The following is a 22,600-nucleotide window of genomic DNA, read 5'->3' as shown; positions in this document are numbered from 1 at the left end:
CTTCATACATGGTTTTTGTCGAAGATTCAGGATGAATTTAGAGGTGGAAAAATCAACATAGAAAAAACTCATAGATTACTTGAAAAATTAGATATTCCTTGCAATTTTGGTCATGTGAAAAATATTTTTAAGGTGAGATGATATCCACCCCCTGCCTTATCCCATTCTAGGAAGAACTTAATTCAATATGAGTAAATATTAATAGCTAACTTGAATGCTTTCTGTAGAAAATACATGAAAAATGAATCTCTTTAAGAATAAAAGAAATTATGTTAATTATATTTACAATCAATTTGAAGCAAATTTAGGTAAGAGGTAAAACTAGTTTTTGATAAAATTTGAAATAATAACAGATTATTGGTTTAAAACAATTTCCTGATTATACAGGAATCCTTCCATCAGATCTTGGATTAGGTGTATAATTAGCCTTGGCCATATAAGGCATGGAAGAAGAATCTAAGTCCAAAATTTATAGAAGTAATGGAATAATAAAGATTAGTACAAAAATGAGTGCAATAGAAATAAACACTAATCAAAGGATTCAATGGAATTAATAGGAGTTTTTTTTTTTTTGAGAAGATAAAATTGATAAACCCTTAGCAAGACTAAGAATAAACGAGATGGGGCTGGGGATGTGGCTCAAGTGGTAGCTCGCTTGCCTGGCATGCGTGCGGCCCGGGTTCGATCCCCAGCACCACATACAAACAAAGATGTGGTGTCTGCCGAAAACTAAAAAATAAATATTAAAAAAAAGAATAAACGAGAGAAGATTCAGAAAAATAAATTTGTAAATGAAAGTGAAGATATTGCAGTTGATCTCAAAGATATAAAAAAATAGATTATAAAGGACTATTATGAGCAATGATAGGCCAACAAATCTAAAAACTTAGAATCCATAGAGAAATTCCTAAAAATAGTCAGCCTACCAAGACTGAATCAAGAGCTTGAAAGCCTGAATAGACCAACAGGCAAAGATTGAGTTAGTAATAAAAAATCTCCTAAGGAAAAAAAGGCTAGATCTAAATGCTTTTTTGGGTAAATTATTCCAAAGATTTAAAGAATCAATACCAATTGTTCTAAAATGTTTTCAGAAAATAGAAGAAGAAACACTTCCACTGTCATTTTATAAAGCTAGAAAAACCCTCATACCAAAGTTGGACACAGACACCACAAATAAGCTACAAGAGAATATTTCTGATAAACGTAGATGAAAAATTCCTCAACAAAACAACTGGAAAGTCAAATTCAGTAGTGCTTTAAAAGGATCATACTTCATGACCAAATGGGATTTATCCCTAGTGAGAAAGGATGACTTAACATACAGAAATCAATCAATGTGACCCATCAATGTCAATTAACAATGAAGGATAAAAAATCACATGATCATCCCCCAAAAGGAAGAAAAATCATTTGAAAAAATTCAACATCTTTTTATGAAAGAATAACATAGTTGTCAAGAAATTAGGTATAAAAGGAAATTACCTCAACATGATAAAGTCTGTGTATGAGAAGTCCACAGCTAACATAGTGGGTGAAAAATTGGTTTTTCTCCAAGGTCTGGAACAAAGCAAGGACACCCATTCCTACCATTTCTCTTCAATATAGTAATGGAAGTTCTAGCCAGACCAATTAGTTGAGAAAAATAAATAAAAGGTATTTAATTTGGAAAGGCAGAAGTAAAATTATCTGTTCATAGATGACATAATCTTATATGAAGAAAACTATGATGACTCTGCCAAAATACTATTATAACTAATAAATTCAGTAGGGTGGCAGACTACAAAACCAACATGCAAAAATCAGTTGCATTTCTATGCACCACTACTGAACTACCCAAAAAAGAAATCCAGAAAATTATCTCATACACATTAGCATTAAAAAGAACAAAATACCTAGGAATAAGGTTAACCTAGGTGATGAAAAGCTTGTTAAAAAAACTACAAAACACATTGATGAAAAAATTTAAAAAGGTACAAATAAATGAAAGACATGCCATGTTAATATGTCCATACTACCCTCGATCTGCAGTCTTGATGCAATCTCTATTAAAATCCCAATGGCATTTTTTTTCTCTTTACTGAAATAGAAAAGAACTCCTAAAATTCATAGTGGACTAGAAAAGACCTTGAATAGACTAAATAGTCTTGAGAAAGAATAAAGATGGAGGCATCAGAATTCCTGATTTCAAAATATATTTGTAATGCTGCAGTAATTAATAGTATGGTATGGGTATAAAAAGACATATAAACCAATGGAACAGAGTGGAGAGTCCAAAAATAAACTCATTCATATACAGTCAACTGATCTTCAAAAGAAGTGCTAAGAATACACACTGGGGAAAATAGAGTCTCTTGAATAAAAGGGGCTGAAAAAATTGGATATTTCCACTCAAAAGAACAAAAGTGAATGTTTATACCATACACAAGAATAAATTCAAAATTCATAAAAGATCCAGGTGAGGTGGCACATACCTGTAATCCCAGCAGCTCAGGAGGCTGAAGCAAGAGGACTGCAAATTCAAAGCCAGCCTCAGCAATTTAGTGAGACCCTAAGCAACACAGCGAAACTCTGTATCAAAATAAATAAATAAATAAAAAGGTCTGGGGATGTGGCTCTCAGAGTGACCCTGGGTGCAATCCCTGCTACCCTCCGCCAAAAAATACATTAAAGAATTGTAAGGGGGGGGATGTGGCTCAAGCTGTAGTGCGCTCGCCTGGCATGCATGCGGCACGGGTTCGATCCTCAGCGCCACATACAAAAAAAGATGTTGTGTCTGCCGAAAACTTAAAAATAAATATTAAAATTCAAAAAAAAAAAAGAATTGTCAGATCTGAAATATAAAAATCTTTAAAGAGAGTATAGGGGAAAACTTCTTGACATTGATCTTGATGATGATTTCTTGGATTTAATGCCAAAATACAGGTAGAAAAAGTAAAATAAGACAAATGAGATTATATCAAATAAATGGCTTTTGTACAGCAGTGGAAATCACAAAACAAAAAAGCAACCCAAAGAAAGTGAGGAAACATTTGTAAAATATTTAACAAAGGTTAATATTTGAAATATGTAAAGAAACCCCAAAACTCAACAAGAGAAAACTCATAATTTGATTTAAAAATGAGCAAGGAAACTGTAATGGATATTTCTCCAAAAAAGACATACACCTAACCAACAGGTATATAAAGGTACTTAATATCACTAATTGCCAGGAAAATGCAAATCTAACCACATGAACTATCATATATCTATTAGAATAGCCATTTAAGGAAAAGGATAGCAAGGGTTGAAAGGGTATGGAGGAAAGGGCACCCTTGTACACTGTTGATAGAAATGTAAATTGGTGAAGCAAATGAAGAACAGTATGGAAGTTTCTCAAAAAATTAAAAATAGAGCTAGCATATGATCCAGAAATCTTACTTACGGGCATATACTTCAAAGCATTGAAATCAAGATCTGGAAGAGATGTCTGCATTCAATGTTCATACCTTTATTTACTCTAGTCAAGATATGGAAGCAATGTAATTGTCCATCAACAGAAGAATGGATAAAAAAATGTGACATATACATACAATGGAAAATAATTCATGTTTTAAAAGACAGAAAGTCTGTCATTTACAACAACATGTATAAACTTAGAGGCCATTAAACCAAGTGGAATAAGCCAGACACAGAAGGACAAACACTACATGATACCACTTATGTGAGGGATCTGAGAAGGTCAAACTGATAGGAGCAGAGAATGGGGGTGTAAGGAGCAGGGTGGTGTTAGTCAGAGGATACAGTGTTAGTTAAACAACATGAATAAGTCCTGGAGATCAACTTATAGGGTGGTGCCTATAGTAAATAACATTGTATTATATCCTCAAAATTTGGTATGAGGCTAGAGCTTATCTTGAGTGTTGTTAATATGCACACACACACACACACACACACACACACAAAGAGGGTAGAAAGAAAATTTTGAAGGGGGGATTTATGTTTATGGTGATGTTTTCATGGTTCTACACTTATATCCATACTCATTAATTTTTATACATTAAATATGTAAACTTTTTACAAATCAGTTATGCTTCAGCAAAATAGTTTAAAAATATCAAAAAGAAATAAGTAATAAGACATTCCTGTTTTGCTTAATCCAAAGGAGAAAACCATATCCCAAATTCTCTTTTAAACAAGAACTATCAGGAGGGGAATCTGGCTTGCTTCTTTCTTTCTTTTCTTTTCTTTTTTTTTTTTGGTACCAGAGTTTGAACCCAGCCATACCCCCAGCCCTTTTAATATATTTTTATTTAGAGACAGAGTCTAAGTTGTATGGGGCAACACTAATTGGCTTTGAACTTTTGATCCTTCTGCCTTAGCCTCCTGAGCCACTAGAATTACAGGCATGCACCACTATGCCTGGCAACCTGGCTCCATTTTGTCACTAAGTGACAAGGAAGGATTGTGAATAAAGCAGGAATGACTAGGTGAGTTTTGGTCTAGGAACATGACACATTTTTTTGAAGAATGAGGCAAGAGTGCTATATTGGTTAGTATAGATAGTGAGGGATACAGAAATCCCAAATACGATTTTGTTTTTTGAAAGTGAGTACTCAGATAACCCAATCTCCCCTGAAGCTGTCATTGCTGACAGACTATAAAGGACATTTTACCCTGACATTTTACCCTACTTTCCAGGTAGCAAGTTTGCCTGTTGTAGTATCATGGATCCTTGCTGAGGCAGGCTTGTAGATCAGAGAGAAAAGACAGCTTATTACTCAGAAAATCAGCAGTTACCACAGTATTAGCATTTTGATGCTACTTCACCAAACCCCAGTTGCCAAAGAATGATATGAAGAGGACCAGATGCCTGCTGTGGGATGTTGCTGGTTGGGGATTGTAAGAGAGGAAACTGAAGTTGATGGTTTCCAGCTCTTTAGTGAAGGATGATAAGCCAGTCTGATCTTTAACCTGAGGCTGTCATTAACATTAATACAGTGGATAGTAAGCAAACCTGCTTTTTCCTTTGGAGGAAGATGCTATCTTTACCAAAGCTATCTGCTATACAAATATCCTGGGAAAGCTAACCCAGAGGAAAGGGGGTCAGCACCTTGTCTCAGGAGAAACTTTGAAACTCATGAGACCTATGGGAAACTGTCTCATACTTCTCTCAATAAGACTTAGCCCTCAAGTTTACCACGCACAGGGAATCCAAAAAGGAAAAGCTGTACTTCTCAGGAGACCACAGTAAAAGACAACAGTTTCACAGTTGTTTCTCTCAGAATCCAAGTAGTACATGCTGCCATAAGCTGTAGGAATTTTAACCAGCTCATGTCTAAGGCTGCATTTGCAGACACGAGTTTCTGTGAAAAGCCCTTTACAAGAAGGATTTCCCCTCAATATTAACTCCCAAAGGGAGAGACAGCTCACTTCTTGATTTAATACAATTCACAGCACAATACAGAAGTAGTGATGTATTAAAATCTGTACCAAATGTGAAACAAGGAAAATATTATTATGTGATTATCAGGTTGCTTTGAATTGTCTTCAAGATAGACATCATCTGTTTGAAGTAGAACTGAGTAAGATACAGGCCGTATTTAAGAGCATTATGTAGAATGTTCAACAGTTATAAAAGTACAGAAATGACTCACTAATCAAAATTTATGGCTATTTAGACATAGGTAGGCCAGCAGGTTTATTTTGTTAAGCAAAATCTTTTTGGAGTAGCTATGACAACATTGTTAATTATAAAAATCAAAGCAGCAGGGTTTTCTTAGAACACATCAAAAAACTTCCTTAAAATGACCTCAAGCTTTAGAAACAAATTACTTATAAATGAGGCTGATGATAGCCATTCTTTTTTGTTGTTGTTCTCATTAGTTATATGTGACAGTAGAATACATTTTGATACAACATACATAAACGGAGTAAAACGTCTCCTTTTTCTGATTGTACTTGATGTAGATTCACACTGATATAGTGTAGTTATATATAGAGTAACAATGTCTAATTCATTCTACTGTCCTTCCTACCCCCATACCTGCTCCCTTCTTTTATTCTCCTCTACCTAATCCAAAGTACCTTTATTCTTCCTTGCCACCCCTACCATTGTAAGTTAGCATCTACATATCAGAGAAAACATTTTTGGGATTGGCTTACTTGGCTTTGCATGATATTCTCCAGCTCCCTCCATTTTCCTGCCATAATTTCATTCTTCTTTAAGGCTGAGTAATATTCCATTATGTATATATACCACATCTTTTTTTAATCCTTTCATCTGTTGAGGGGCACCTAGGTTGGTTCCATAGTTTAGCTATTGTGAGTTGAGCTGCTATAAACATTGATGTGGATGCGTCATTATAGTATGCTGATTTTAAGTCCTTTGGGTATAAACTGAAGAGTAGGATAGCTGGGTCAAATGGTGGTTCAATTCCAAGTTTTCTGAGGAATCTCCATACAGCTTTCCATAATGGCTGAACCAGTTTGCAGTCATACTAGCAATGTTTGAGTGTTCCTTTATCCCCACATCCTCGTCAACATTTATTGTTGCTTGTATTTTTGATAATTTCCATTCTGACTGGAGTGAGATGACATCTTAGAGTTGTTTTGATTTTATATTTCTCTAATTGCTAGAGATGTTGATAGCCATTCTTATCTATTACAAATCTCAGCCTTCTGATACTTTGTTGCCTCAGGCTAAATTTCCGTACATGCATTAAAATGTTGATTAAATAGAATACTTAGAGAAGGTACATGGGCTAATTTGAATTTTGGGGATAGCTGAGGATGAGTCATCTTGGACAGTCAATTCTTTTGTTTAACTCTTATTACTAAAATTTTACACTTTATAGTGTACTTTTTGCTGGAGTAAACAAATTGTTAAACCATAATGAAACTTAGTTTGGTGACCAAAATCTTCTAGTGTCTTTGAGTGTGGAGATTCTAAGCTCTAATACATCCCAGCTATGTAGTTCTTGGTGAGTAAAATATCTGAGTGAATTTCTTAATCTGCAGAATGGAATCCTAATATAGTTATCTCACAGGATTGTTATGAATATTAAATAAGATATTATTTATGAATGTACCTAGATCATGCAAAAAGTAGGCATTCAAAGTATCAGCTGAAACTACAGCACTTATAATTGTTCAAAAGCTCTGGAAAGATGCATTACATCTATTGATTTCCTAAGGAGCTGACATAAAATCTTGACATGAATTTATTTTTTTACAAGGTGACTTTTTATTTTAAATTTGAGTAAAGAACATATAACTTTATGATCTTGGCAATGTATTCTGAACTTCTTTTTATAAGATTAATTATTGAGTCATGGCTTAAGCAGCAATGTCTTAAGTATTTTTTATTCTTTTACTAAAAGTAACTTTATTGCTTTTACCATGTTACAGTCTTTAATTTATAACATTTAAAATATTTTATAGGAAATAGTACATATTATTTCAATACATATACCTAGTGTTAGGTTACAACTCTGATTGTTGATTGAGCATGACATTCAATCTTTTTTAATGCAAAATTTTGTAATATAGGACTTAAATCTTGAAATTTTCTAGACAATTAATAATAATTACTAAATTTATATTATGTGCTTGGCACTCTTTCAGAAACTATGCATTGTAAAAAATAAACAAAGTGTTATCTTTCTCTTAGAAGAAAAAGAAATGCAGAAATTACTATTTTGTAAAATGGTCTTAATAAATCTCATGAGAATTTGGAACAGGGAATCCGAGGATAAAAAGCCTATCTGATTTGGGCTTTTTTTAGAAAATGCCATGTGGAGGTGGCATTCTTTATGGATCTTAAAAAGTGAACCATAACATGTATGGCATGCATGCAAGGAGTCCTTAAAGAACAGAAGTAATCAAATATAACTCGAGTACAGCATGCATGAAGACAGGGGTCAAGAAATAGCTGCAAATGCCAGATCATGGAAGTCTTTGAATGGTAGACCATAGAATTTGGGTTTATTTTTGGAAGCACTGAGTAACCATTGAAGTGTTTTGACTAGGAAAGTATTGCATATCTTAGGATAAATAATCTGGCAGCAGTGTAGAATGAACTGGAAGTTAAAAGTCAGACTCTATTGTCTGTCCTCAAACCTGCAAACTGAAATCAGTTCTGTCGCTTGTGTTCTGTTTGGTTGAACTCAGGTTTATGGTTTCCTACCTTTGTGGTTGGTATTCCACAATATAAACTTTTTAAGTCTTATCTAATAAATAAATAGCACCATATTCTCCACTGTTGCATTTGGTCTTTTAGCAGATAAACCAAAATAATTCTTCATATTTCCTTTTATACTTATTCAATGATCCATTGAGATAAGTTTTGTATTCACATTTATCTTGAAAACCTCTTTATGTCTAAAATGCTATATCTGCTGGTTGGCCTCTCTATGTATTTTATTTATTCCTTCTTTCTTAAAATTCTATCTGTCCTGTCTTCTTGAACATCACTCTTTCCTATTTTTTTCCCAAATCTCTTATCATTCCTTTTCCATCCATCTTCTGACCATCCCTTCTACTTTCCTCTTAAAGTTCAATTCTTTATTTCTTTTCATCTGACTTTATAAATTCTTCCTGAGCAATTTATTGATTCTCAATTACTTCACCTACTATTAAATAGGAAAAAGTTCCTAGTTGTTTTTTTATCCTGTACAACAAAACCATATTCAAACTACTGTTGTAGCTTGTCTAATGTTTGTGTGCAGGTTTAGATTTGATTTCTAGCACCTCAAAAAAATAAATAAATAAAAAGAAGAAGGGTATTCCAGACAGAAAGAACAGCCTGTACTCCACAGCAAGACATGGATGAGTATGTATACTGTAACAAATTCAGAGCACCCAGAGTGAGGGACAAGGAGGGAAAGGAAAAGAACAGAAATCACCAATGATATCAACTGGTCTCAGAAGCCATTCAACAAGTAGTATGTTTTTTCTTCCTGAAGACAAATAAATGCACTGGGAACACTCAGAAGGGAGTTGAAGTGATCACATATGCATCTGACATATTTTTTTCCTACATATCTGCTGTTAATTCACCTGATGGTGTATGGTCTTTCCACTGTCTTGTGTGGTTTTAGTTCATAATCTGGTCTTCTACACATGTTCATAGACAGGGACATACTAATACATTGGTACTGTAAGCTTTAACTGCTGCTAAATACCTTGATACTCAGACCTGAATTTTTCCTGCAATTGCTTTCTTCTCTCTGCTTCCCCCATCAGACTCTGTTTACTAAGTCCTTTCCATCTTCTCCACCACTATCTATCTCCTTCTTGTCCTTTTCCCTTTCCTTTCTCATTCCACGTAGGTCTTCCCATCTTCAGTGATCTTCTCATCTTCAGTGAGACAAGCTAATTATTTTGTGTAGTTTTTCTTTTTTCTTATTTTGGTAATTGGATTAATTTTGACCCTCAGTTCTTCTTTGGTGTTGATCAATTGTAGCAATGATCTGAATTTGTGGAATTTGGTTTCATCTTTATGTCTCTAATTTTAATATCTCAAATGACGATTTGGATCCTTTAGGAAAACACAACAAACAAAATAAGTTATCAGAGAACCTCTCAGATGACCAAGTTTATACCCCGCTTGAAAGTAACAAAACTGTTACTCAGTGGATAATGTGTATTTTACTTAATGCTGCAATTTAGTAGGACTATTAACTTTTAATATAGATACCCTTATGCAACAAAAATTTTCAGATATCATAGGCCCACTTGGACTTTTATTGACTTAAGATCTTATGAAAATTTAAGAGTGGATTGGGGTTAAAATAAAATTACATTAATTCTGTAACTTTCTGTTAAAGACCTCAAAATTCAGAATTTAAAGACACTAAGTTGAATCATGTTTATTTACTAAGATAATTGACAATATGTATGACTTTAAGATTATAAAATTTTAAGGACCTATTATTACTTAAAGAGCTTGGCAGAACCAGTATCTGATTTGACAACCACAGACCTCAGCTTGTCTCTCCAGCTTATCTCCATTTTTCACTTCGCACTTTGAGTCCCTGCTTCTTCTAGCTGCTCCATATGTATGATTGGTGTTCCTTTTTGTACCAACTCAGTGCTGTTTATATTTGGTTTACAGCTCAGATTGCTTCATGGATCCCTTTATATATGATTGTCTAATCACCCCCTCTGAATTTTTCCTAATGAAATGAAGAGATCATTTCTATCATGTTTGTCTCCTGTTATGCCCTAGAGGTTCTATAATGTTGCACACTTCACAGAAAGATTTCCAAAGATGAGACACTAGGCTGGATGATGCGTGGGAAGACAGATAATACATAGCAATATACTGGTGTTTAAAACTACCATTTATAGTATATTTCCAATTCTCACAGAAGCCTGATGACATCGGTGATAATATCTATATTTTTCAGATAAAAAAATTCTGAAACTCAGAAAGTTTATTTTATGTGTCCAAATCTCACACATTTTGAAGTTTGGAATATAATATATCTCTGTCTAAGAATTCTGTCAGCTTGTCACCACAACACAATGTCCCTTTGACACATGCTCTTTGTATTCAAGGTGTTTAAAATGTAATGAGTAAGATATTAAATAAAATGCTTTTTGTTTTTTTGAAATGAAACATACTTCTCGGCTGAAGTTCCTATTCCCTAGTTTTTATTTGTTGGTAATACCATAATTCTACTGTAGTTACTTAATTTTTTTTCCACCTCAGGCATTTCTGAATTTTCTCACTCAAGTGTCTAAAATTGCCATGTGTTGAATCCTTCTGATTTCTCCCTTCATAATTTTACTTGCACCTGTTCTTTAGTGTCTATCCATTGCTTTTCACTTGAATTACATGTTTTCTGCTCTCTTACCTGCAGTTCTCCATCTCTTCCAAATGCACATTGTTCATACTAATCTTTTATGTTTACTAGTCATTTCCTCACTCAACTTCAAAGTGGTTCTATTACTTTTAAGAACTGAACCCTGCCTATGTCCTTGTCTTCTATCTCATAGGATTTAAATATGAAATTTCCATAACAGCCAGGTGATCCATTCTTTCTTAGTAGACCCTTTCTCATCTGTTGCTATCCCAGATTCTAAAATGATTATGCACACTCAAGCAATTCAAGGTGTTGCATAACTACTACAGCCTCTGCAGTATATAGTCACGTTTTTTCTTTTTTGGATACTGAGGATGGAACTCAGGGGCATTCAACCACTGAGACACATCCTCAGCCCTATTTTGTGTTTTAATTAGAGACAGGGTCTCACTGAGTTGCTTAGTGCCTCGCCATTGCTGAGGCTGGCTTTGAACTTGTGATTCTTCTGCCTCCTGAGCTGCTGGGATTATAGGCATGTGCCACAGCACTCTGCTCTGTGTACAGTGATCTTGAATGTGTCTGATTCATTCTGACATTTACCGTCTAGGCTGAATGTAGGTGGCATGGGATTGCACACTGCCTGGTATGGTTTTAAGAAGGTACTGAAATAGAGTGGAATACCAAAGTGAAATACGTAAGACAACCTGTAATTACTATCTTCGCCCATACCTCCACTGTGGCCACTGGGTTCTGAGAAGTTATGATCCACTAACCTTTCCCTGATTGGGTATCACTTCATGTAGTTTTATGCATTTTATCTTCAATAAGAACCCAGTGTTAATTTTAAAGTTTAAATTGCTATGTATATTACATTAATATTCTAACATTTATTTTGTATGTATTTTTGATACATTGTGAGCCCACAGTCATTTTTTTTAGTAGGACAATGATAGACTGAAACAAGGAAGAATCACCATAGAAGAATTTAGAGCAATTTATCGAACTTTTGCACACAGAGAAGAAATTGCTGAAATTTTCAATGCGTATTCTGAAAACCGGAAAATTCTTTTCGAAAATAACCTGACTAAATTTCTAGCACAAGAACAATCCAGAAATAAGGCTAATAAAGCTGATGCTTCTGACATCATTCAGAAATATGAGCCCATTGAAGAAGGTATGTCTGTATTTCAAACTTTTATCAGAATACTTATATTTATTTATATGTAAAGTATTTTTGTGAATGATGATGATTAAATTCAAATATTTGAATGGGTCAACTTTATTTTCCAGAATATGCAAAAAATATATTATAGCATGTATATGTACCTTTTAGAAAGCTATAATATGTAGCCATGACTTTCTTTCCTACTTTTTTGTCTAGCTCCTTTCCTTTCAGTTTCTATTTATCTCTAAAGTATTCAGAGATGAATTTAGATATGAAAGTGAGATGAAGATTCTGTTACTCATACTCCTATAAATCTCATGGATAAGATAAAACAGCAAGTTATAGGTATTCTTCTATTTTTGTGCATTATAGAAATGTACATAAAATTTAAGGTCAATGAATACAAATCTAGAAAGGAAAAATATTACAAAATCACCAGTTTTTCTTTCTTTCTGTTTTTTTAATAAACATAACTGTTTACAACTGTGTCAGCTTGTTTTCTGTTACTTTAACAAATACCTGAAATAATCAGTTCATAAAAGAAAAGGTTTATTTTGGCTCACAGTTTTGGAGCCTCCAGTCCATGGCTGATAGGCCTTGTTGTTTTGTGTCGGTAGCGAGGCTCATTGTGGAGGGAGACCGTCAAGGAGGACGTTACCTGCCTCATGCTGACTGGGAAGTGAAAGAGAGAGAGGAAAAGGAGGGGTTGGGGGTCTTTCATGGGCACACTCCCATGCCTTCCCACTTGCCCCCATCTTTAGTTCCTAGCATCTCCCAATAGTGCGAAGAAGGGGACTAAACCTTTACATGTGGAGCTTTGAAGGACATTTAAGATCTAAACCTCAGCAACATTTCATACATATTTTTAAAAGATTGCTTTTTCTTCTTTAAAAAATTTAAATGTGTTTTTAACTGATATGTAAAATTTAAAAGTTGTACATATTACCTTGTAATGTCTGGTGCCTGTAAACATTGAGTGATGTTTAAATCAGGTTGGACAGATCTATCCATCCAAACATGTATCATTTCTTTATGGTGAAAACTTTCAAAATCCTTTCTTCTGCTTATTGAAATGTACAGAAAATTATTGCTGTCTATAGTTATCCTGTACAGTAGTACACCAGATTTTCCTTTGTTTTGAATACATAGTCATTTGGTTTAAATTAAATGATCATTTAAGCTAACAAGTTGTCATAATTTGGGATATTTGTTTCATCTTCCAATAGGTAAAACACTTCAAATGGTTCCATTTATGATCATTTTAAACCAAATAATAGAGAAATAATATAATAAAATCTTTACATAATTGTACAATAAGTATTGTTGGAGCATAATGGTAAATGCTCTACAAAAGTTAACTGACAATACAGCTTAAAATATTCTCTTAATAGGGAAGATATTAAAGTTCAAGCTCTTCCTTTGAAAGTTGATTTAGACTACCAATGTTCAACACAGGGTAATATGGATTCTACCAAGACCAATCTTGTTTCTTCATTCAATCATTCATTTATAATTTATTCAAATAGTTATTTGTGGCAAGTAAATGTGGTTCTAGACTAGAGGCTGGGGATACTAGTTTTATATTCCTGATGAAGGCTGGAGGGAGACTGAAATAAATACTTAAGCATATAAAAGTCATTTCAAAAAGTGCTAAGTGCAATGAAGAAAATAAAACAGAGAAGGTGATAGATAATAGGTGATCTGGGAGGTCTATTTCAGATTGCGTGTTTAGGAGAAACCTTGCTGAGGTATGATGTTCAGGCTGAGACTGAAATGACTAGAAAGAACAAGTCATATGGCCAAGTGGGAGACATGTTGTATCTGAGGTCAGGGGATGGTGGGGGGCGGGCAGTAAGGGGAAGGGGAGAGAAGCATTGGACCTGAGTTGGAGAATTCCAGGAACAGGAGAAGGGCAGTGCAGTGTAGTCAGAGCTTGGAAAATTTTCGGGGATAGGCAGAGATCAGATCATATAGGGTCTTGTAGGCCAAAATTAAGATTTTGGTTTCATGACAACATCACACAGAGATTTTGGAGGGTTGGAAGCATTGTAGTAATGTGACTGAGAGCAGTGCTAGTAGCAGTTTGGCCTGAGCATCATTAAACTTCTGCAGGTTTGCTACAAGATAAAGAGCTTGCATCAGGATGGTCAGCAACAGTAGTGCTAAGCACACCCAAGAAGTTGAACTGATGATGACCTTCTCCCCCTCTCCTCCTGCACCATGTCCCTGTCCTCCTCCCCTCTCCCTCCCCCTCTTCCTTCCCCCTCTTCTTCTTTCTTTCCTTCCTCTTCCCCTTCTCCATCTCCTTCTTCTCCTCCTTCTTTTTCTTTTTCATTTTAGGAAGACTTTTTTTAAAAGAAGTAGTGAATTGACTTATATTCTGGCTCAAGTTCTTTATGTGGTTGCCCCCTAGAACCAGCCAGTTTTCAGATGGGACTTTCAGTAGCACTGAGCTAGTGAGTACTACAAAACAAAACTTACATTGGCAGCCTTACCTTCAGGTGGGAATTTAAAAGATACAAACAGATATTGGGATAGTGACAAGGCAGTGACACCTTGGACTGTGTTTGCGTTTTGACCACAACATAATATTTTATCTTTTGAGCTTTAGACTGTGTTAGGCACTTTTATACACATCCAGCACCTTGAATTTTATTTACATGATTATTGATCACTTTACTCTTATTAAAGCCAACTTGAATTATGATCTTATGGTTCCAAATGCTGCCAAGCTTCTCAATACCATGCCCTGTTGGTATGTGATATACACAGAATGAAGTTTGTAAAAAAATCCATGAGAATAATTCTCATTTCTATGTGAGGATTTTTTAGGACAAAAAATGAGTTTGTCTTTTATTCTATTATAAAAGACATTTACTTAATTGTTCCACAGTTGAAAAGGGCTATAGGCCAATGAATGCTGATTGCACAGGGAAAAATCATAAATTAATGCAAATCATCACTGTTACAAAACACGATACATTTGTTCTGAATACTCACACATTCCTAAATTTTCATGGCTTTGAAATAGAGGGTTTGCATACCTATAAAATTTTAATGTATTTTTATCTAGTTTTGGTTTTTTTCGTTTTTAAAAAACAAAATGGTAATAGCATTTTGGAAGCTGGCCTTTTCACTTTTATGATGTTATAAATACTTATGTCACTGTATATTTAATGACACATTATTTTTAATGGCTATTTACAATTGTACCATATTTTGATCTTTAAATTTGTTTTCTTCTATTTATTTTGCTTTTATAAATAATGCTTATGTGAGCATGCTTGCACATGGATCTTTGACTCTCTACACTTACAGGATAAATTCCTAGGAATAAAATTCTTTGCCAAGGATCACACTCTAGTCTTAAATTCATTTCAGCTTTCCTTTTGTGCCAAACTGAACCATGAATGGCAGCAATAACAACTGACATTTATAGAGCTAATACATAGAGATAAGTTCTCTAATTATCCCCATTGCATAGATACAGAGAAGTTAACAAGTTCAAGGTTATAAACAAGTATGGATTTGAAACCGCACTTTCTGGTTCCAGAGCCCATGTTCTGCTTAAATAGATAATTTTGGTACATAGTATATTGAATAAAAAATGTTCAGAGATAATTTTCTGTAGATGATCATATGTAACAACCAGTGATTCCATTCTTAGGCATGCATGAAACAGAAATGAATACATATTTGCACCAAAATTCTTGTTCTCACTGTTTATAGTAGTACTATTTGTATAACCCCAAATGGGAAATGGTCTAAAAGTTCATCAAGATTATAAGTAAATACACTATAGCATACTTACACAATGGAATACTATGCAGTAATGGAAATGAGCCTTGTATAACTATTTGAAATTAAAGCAATAAATTTTAAAAACATAGTGTAGAACAAAAGAAACCTGGCGTAAAACATACACTGTATGAGTCCATTCATATAAAGTATAAAAACCAGAGCAAACTAGTATATGTTCTAGAAGCTAGAACAGTAGATTCATTTGAGTGGAGGTGGTGACTGGGAGGGGAGTTGGAGGCAGGTTTCTGGGGTGTTGTAAGGTTCTGTCCTTTGACCTGGGTACTTGTTATCTACATATGTAGCTTGTAGATGCTCACTGATCTATGATAGATGTATTTGTGTTTATTTATAAAATGTAAAAAAATCCTGAGATAATAAAATAAAAATATATATATATTTTTTCAATCCCCAGCACCACACATACACACACACAAATATATATATCTTTGAGTCTCTACACTTACAGGATAAATTAGTAGGAATAACATTCTTTGCCAAGGACCACACTCTAGTCTTAAATTCATTTCATATATCCTACAATATATCCTACTGCTGATGCTGAACTTCAGTTTAGTATGTATATGTGTATATATATATATATATATATATATATTTTTTTTTTTTTTTTTTTTTTTGTGGTGCTGGGGATTGAACCCAGGCCTTGTGCATGCAAGGCAAGTACTCTACCAACTGAGCTCTATCCCCAACCCCCCAAATTAATATTTTAAAAAGATACTCTATTGGATAAATTTACAAGTGAGATGTAATGTTTTATGTTACTAATAGTATTTCTACAATCTTTTTGCTTATTTTTTTATAGTTAAGAAAGCACGACAGATGTCATTTGAAGGTTTTACAAGATTCATGAGTTCATCCGAGTGTCTACTATTTAAGCAGGAGTGTACAAAAGTTTATCAAGATATGAGTCATTCATTAAAGGATTACTTTATTTCAAGTTCACATAACACATATTTGGTATCTGATCAATTAGTGGGACCAAGTGACCTTTGGGGATATGTAAGGTATTTATTTTGATTTTTAAATCTGTCATATTCAAAACACCTGGAAGCTCCTGGTAGTATCTATCTCAGTTGGCAAGAGTGCAGAGTAAAAAGCAGCCAATGCAAGTTTCATTTATATGAATCTTGATGATCCAACCTTTGGATGAAGTGGCAACATAATTTATTGTATGTATTAGTATCCTCTACTTTCCTTCTAATCTTGCCTGACCTCTTCTCCATGGTTATGGTGCTTCTAAAGTGTCCTGAACAATGTGGATACTTCTTATATGAGTACATGACTTTTTATCATACTTGACTAGTCCTAACATACTAGATTTTAACAGAGGTCATTAACATTAATTCTCAGACTTCAGGTCACAATGCTGTAAAAAAAGGTAACACATAGTACAGTAAATTGTGTTACTTGGCATTCATAGACACTGGTTCTTGTAGATTTATATGTCAAATAATTTACATAGATTAAAAGTAATCCATGCTGCGTCTCCAATTTTACATCCTACAATATATCCTACTGCTAATGCAGACTTCAGTTTAGTCTGTGCACACAGATAGAGCAGTGGAAAAAAAATTTCAAAGCTTCTACACTTATCTATGTATGAATATGTGGGAATAGACAGATTAAAAAGTAGGTAAATAGATATCTTCGGGACCCACTTGAGTCATGGAGAAAAGGAATGAGGGCAACATGATAGAAAGCAGCATGGGTTAGAGGGTCTGACTTTAGATGAAGTGGTTAGGAAGGGTTCCTCAATGAACTTTCATGATGATAGAGGGAGTCGTGGAAAGATCTGAGAGGAAGGTCATGTGAAACAGAAGAAATGAAAAGGGCTTGACATGTTCAAAAGAGAGGAAGACAGCACATGTGGCTGGAAACAAGTAAATGGTGAATGAAGAGAGATGAGTTTAGGAGGAAGACAGGCTCAGGTTATGAAGGCTGTCTTGACCATGGAAAGGAGAATGGGTTTTATTTCAGCTTCAGTGGGAAGCCACTGGAGTGGGATTTCCCTTAAGATAGTGTCATGGTTTGACACGTGAAGGAAGGACTGATGGGGCAGGAGGGGAGGTTGAAGGTGATTTGGGAAGGTCTGTGGCAGACCAGGTGACAATGATATGTAGATGGTGAACTCAGGAAGCAGCACCTGAGACAATGGTAAGTGGCTGAATGTGAGATGTTTTGAAAAGGTAAAGCCAACAAGGCTGACTAGGTGAGGTGAAGGGAGGCAGGAGGGAGAGAGAGGAAATCAAGATTTTTGGCCCAATAGTCAAGTGTACAAGGATACATGAAGCTTGAGAGACCAGTTCTTTGCTGTATGAGGTGCTCTACCACAGAGCTAGAGCCTTTTTCATTTTTTATTTTGCAACAGGGTCTCATTAAGCTACGCAGTCTGGCCTTGAATTTAGGATCCACCTGCCTCAGCCTCCTGAGTAGCTATGATTACAGACTGGAGATTATCCTGCTGGTAGAGAGCTGAAGATTGTTCTCTGGCAACATCCCAGAGGACCAATACTCTATATTGATGAAAAGGGCAAGACAACTTACTTTGCTAATCAGCCAAGAGGAGGGCGAAGCAAGCATCCTTTCATGGAAATTAAGAAGCTTTACAAATAAACATTGCTTCTTTTTTCAATTTAAAAGTCTAAATCGTGCACGAATAAATCTACATACCAAGAAATGTGCACATTTAGAACTCTGCAAAAATAGCCCAATCTAGGACTTATGCCCCCAATTAGGGGACCACCTTACTTGCCTGTGGAAACACTAATGAATCAGATGATTCTTATAAAAGTGTTCTAGCTTCATTCCTTCAACCCAAAGGCAAGTGGATAGATAGCAAAGCTCAGAAGTTTCACATTATGGAGCACCGCCCCATGCCTGAGTAAAACTGTGCTTTTAAAAAAGAAAGAACCCCCCCAAACCTCAGAAAGAGTTCATTAATCATTTAATTTTATATTTTATGTGGGTGAAAGTTCCAAGTAAGATAAGATTCACCAATTCTTTTCTCCAACGCCCTGCCTCCTTGGATTCTTTCATCTATATTATTCCCAGGGGAACAGAAGGTCTCTTCCCCCTACCCCTGAATTTAGCACATTGTCTTAGTGTCATAATTGCTTTCTCTTTTCTCAGCTGCACTCCTACCTAAGTACTGTTTGAGTCATCTCCCTAGAAAGGGACTAAATATGATCCCTAAAGAAGCGCTAGATCTTAAAGTTACATTTTCTCCTAGGTCCTTTGGTGCTCTGTGCTTCTGTTTGGAAAAATTACTGTTTTATATAAGCACTTGGTGCTCAGACCACCCTTCTCCAGGTTATCATGACTTAGAGTAGGGTTTCTCAGACTCCCTACTTTTTGAATCAGTTGATTCTTTGTTGTAAGGGGGTTACTCTGTACATTGTAGGATGTTCAGCAACATCCCTGGACTTTCTCTACCTGCAAACCTCCCCTTCATCCCTGGTTTGTAGACATTTCCAAGCATCTCCTGGGAGGCAAAATCATTCAACTGAGAATGAGAGGACTATAGACTGTGAGTTGATTTAAAATGCCCCTTGGAAAATAGATGTTCACCTGGGTTTCCATGGGAAAATAGTTCTTGTGTGTTGCAAGGGAACTGCTTTAACCTCTTCTCTAATAGATGAGCATCCGTTCTGAGATCCTAGTGCTTCAAGTCAGCCCTCACTTGATTCAGGTCTATCTTTTCCAAGACTGTATTTTAGACAGCCACTTTTGTCTGTCTTCTACTTCTCTTCCTAACATTCTAGGGTTCACATTCTTTTCTAATATAAGCCCAATAAATATTAATAGTCAACTCCAAGTCAAACAGTTATTGTGAGCCTGCTCTTGTGGAACTAGAGCATTAAGAATAGGTAGAGATTTCAGGATTCTGAGTTCACAGCACTAATCATTTCACTGTGTTGGTGGTGCTGGCACCATGGTTGGCAAGTTGCCCCACATTGGGCTGTGCCCACAAAACACAAGAGAAAAGTTCAAGGCAACCGTGTGTGTGTGCCCAGATCAAAAGTTCATTTTATTCATTTTATTGTTATATATATATTCCTATTTCAGGAATAACTGAGACCATTTAAAAAATAAATTAATAAATATTGGTGAATGCTGGAAGCAAACAAACAAACCTATTTCAAAATAGCACACAATGATCTGCTGTCTGTTGGCAGTTAAGATTTTGAGACCTATTTGTGTATATTCATTATTATTAAGTTGGGGGAAAATCTGAATGCAATCAGCTCCAGACACAGTGTAAATAAAAGTGTGTGGTACAGCATTTTGTCGTTCTTCTTACAGGAAGAATACTGAAAATTCATTCAAACCCAGACTTATAAACCTAAGACAGAATTTATGTCCAGGTCAAGAAACTGAGATTTATTTGAGAGGTGGAAAAATAAAATCCAGTTTAAGATGTTAGAAGAAGTGGAAATATAAATTTCCTGACTTTGGATAGAGATGTGAACTTGGCATATTCTGAGGCTGTCAGTTCAAAGTTTCCTCCCAGTGAAATCATGAGTCAAATTGACGTAGATCAGCAGGTATTCAGGTTTCCTTTGCATACATTTAAATTTTTTTCCAGCTCTTACTTGGATTAGAATTGGAGATGGCCTTACATAAAATGGTTAAGAACATGCAGTTTGTTTACTGAGCTGTCAAGCTCTCCATTTTCGACTCTGTCCAGCCAACATTCTTTCCAGGGGGAAAGTATTGCCATGATGTGTCTCTCTTTTTGCCTACTCTTTCCACTCTTGTATTCCCTTCCCCAAAACCTGATATGAAGAGAGAATCAAATAAACCTTACTAATATAGCATAACATTCAGAGATGAATATGAACATTATTGCATGTCAATGATATTACATCTAACAGTAAATATCACCATAAGCAAAATTGTTTGGGTTGGGAGCAGGGGTGATTGGTACCTACAACTACAGAGGCAGGTATTCTTTTTTCTTATAGTAAACTAATCCTTGAATGGAGAGCAAAACCAAATCAGTTGATTAGAAAAGAGCAGTTACCAAGTTGGAGCACACAGGTAGTGTGTTCTTCCTTCAGGATGTAAATTTCTAGTGACTCAAAATTCACCTGTATTGTGCATTAATTTGTGCATTTACTGTGAAATAATGAATAGTCTTTTGAATATGTTGACACTATATGCAACCACCCACTTCCCTACACATTGCTAAGGGTCCACGAATGACGCTGTGTCTTGCTTATATCTCACTAGTGCACTGGTGAAAGGATGCCGTTGTCTGGAAATTGACTGCTGGGACGGATCACAGAATGAGCCTGTTGTGTACCACGGTTACACACTCACTAGCAAGCTTCTGTTTAAAACTGTTGTCCAGTCGATACACAAATATGCATTCACGGTATGTGCATATCTTTGTTAAATTATGGTTATTTCAACAGAATCGACTTGTTTCAAAATCCTTATGTAATGCTTGGCCTTACTTTAGAGAGGTGATATTTTAAATTGTGGTTTATGATCAATTAATAGGCAATAAAAATCCATGTAATGTATAAAGACAGATTTATCAAAATGAAACAGGCTGTAAGGTACATGTCGTTTCATAGAACTTTTTGTTTAATCCTGTGTTTGTGGAAGTATGTGTGTATGTGTATTTGTAAGGTATAAAGTATATTTTCACTATGGGTTATGGCCAAAAAAGTTTAAGAAATACTGATCCAGATAACAGCAAATATTTTACCAATATTTAACTCTTTTATTTTCAAGACAAAAATAAAATGTGTCAACAATGTATTATCACAATTAGTGAAATTATTTATGACTATAATGGCAGTAGTAAAGAATGTTCATAAGTTTCTTTCAGATTTTAAATTTATTATTCAATTTATTAAAGTTACAGATTTAAAGATCTAGTTTTTTTTTCTTTTGTACCAGAGATTGAACCTAGGGTGCTTAACTACTGACCCACATGCCCAGCCCTTTTTATTTTTAATTTTTTGGCGGTGAGGGATACTGGAGATTGAACACAGGGGTACTAGACCACAGAGACACGTCCCTGGCCTTTTTTTGTATTTTATTTAGATACAGGGTCTCACTGATTTGCTTAGCATCTTGTCTTTGCTGAGGCTGACATTGAACTCACTATCCTCCTGCCTCAGACTCCAAAGCTGCTGGGTTTACAGGTATGCACCACTGCTATGGCAAAGATCTAGTTCTTTATGGAACTAAATTCACCTTTCATGTCCTGATCTATAAATTGGGCAGATTTAGCCATCTCTATTTTAAGGAGTTTTGAATAATACTTGGTCCCATTTACAAACTTGCCTAATTATATACCTTCACACATTTTAAATTATTTTGTAAACAATATGCTTGATTTTTTTTAAGAACTTCAATTATAGTATAATTGTAGTGCAGTCAAAGAGATTTAACAATATCTTCTTAGAACTTAAACAGTGTATACCTAAAAAATTAAACTTATAAATTTAATAAACAAAAAGTTTCCTAACTCTGCAATGAATTACATAATCTGTAAACATAAACTTAAAATCACAGACTTATGTCAATTGCTACATATTATCCTAAAAGGGCATAAAATAAATATTCTTAAGATATAAATATCAAATAATTTCTCTGTTGCTATAAAAACATTGATAGTATTGCATTGTCTTAACTATCCAATTTCTGATAATTTCTAATTTTTTTTCTTTTTGTAAATTAGCTTTTTATTTAATTTTAATTTTTTCATTATAATTATACATATTAGTGGGATTCATTGTGACATATTTGTACATGCACATAACAATTTGATCAGTTTCAGTCCCTAGGCCCTCCCCCTTCCTGTCCTCCCTAA

General features: G+C 34.9%; 1 protein-coding gene across 1 annotated transcript in view; it reads left to right on the top strand.

Annotated features, from left to right (window-relative positions):
• Plcz1 (phospholipase C zeta 1) overlaps positions 1 to 22,600 on the top strand; it is a gene marked incomplete at its 5' end in the record, with an annotated part of 43,153 nt that continues 20,553 nt past the window's right edge. The window contains 4 exons of the mRNA XM_076855343.1: positions 1 to 132; positions 11,730 to 11,961; positions 16,574 to 16,775; positions 21,004 to 21,148. Of these exons, the coding sequence (XP_076711458.1) occupies positions 1 to 132; positions 11,730 to 11,961; positions 16,574 to 16,775; positions 21,004 to 21,148 (711 nt within the window). The remainder of the gene's footprint in view (positions 133 to 11,729; positions 11,962 to 16,573; positions 16,776 to 21,003; positions 21,149 to 22,600) is intronic.

Source organism: Callospermophilus lateralis, chromosome 4, assembly GCF_048772815.1.
Source record: "Callospermophilus lateralis isolate mCalLat2 chromosome 4, mCalLat2.hap1, whole genome shotgun sequence".
In the NCBI taxonomy this organism is placed as follows: domain Eukaryota; kingdom Metazoa; phylum Chordata; class Mammalia; order Rodentia; family Sciuridae; genus Callospermophilus; species Callospermophilus lateralis.
Note: the sequence above shows the minus strand (reverse complement) of the source record. Positions and strands in the feature narration are given on the sequence as shown.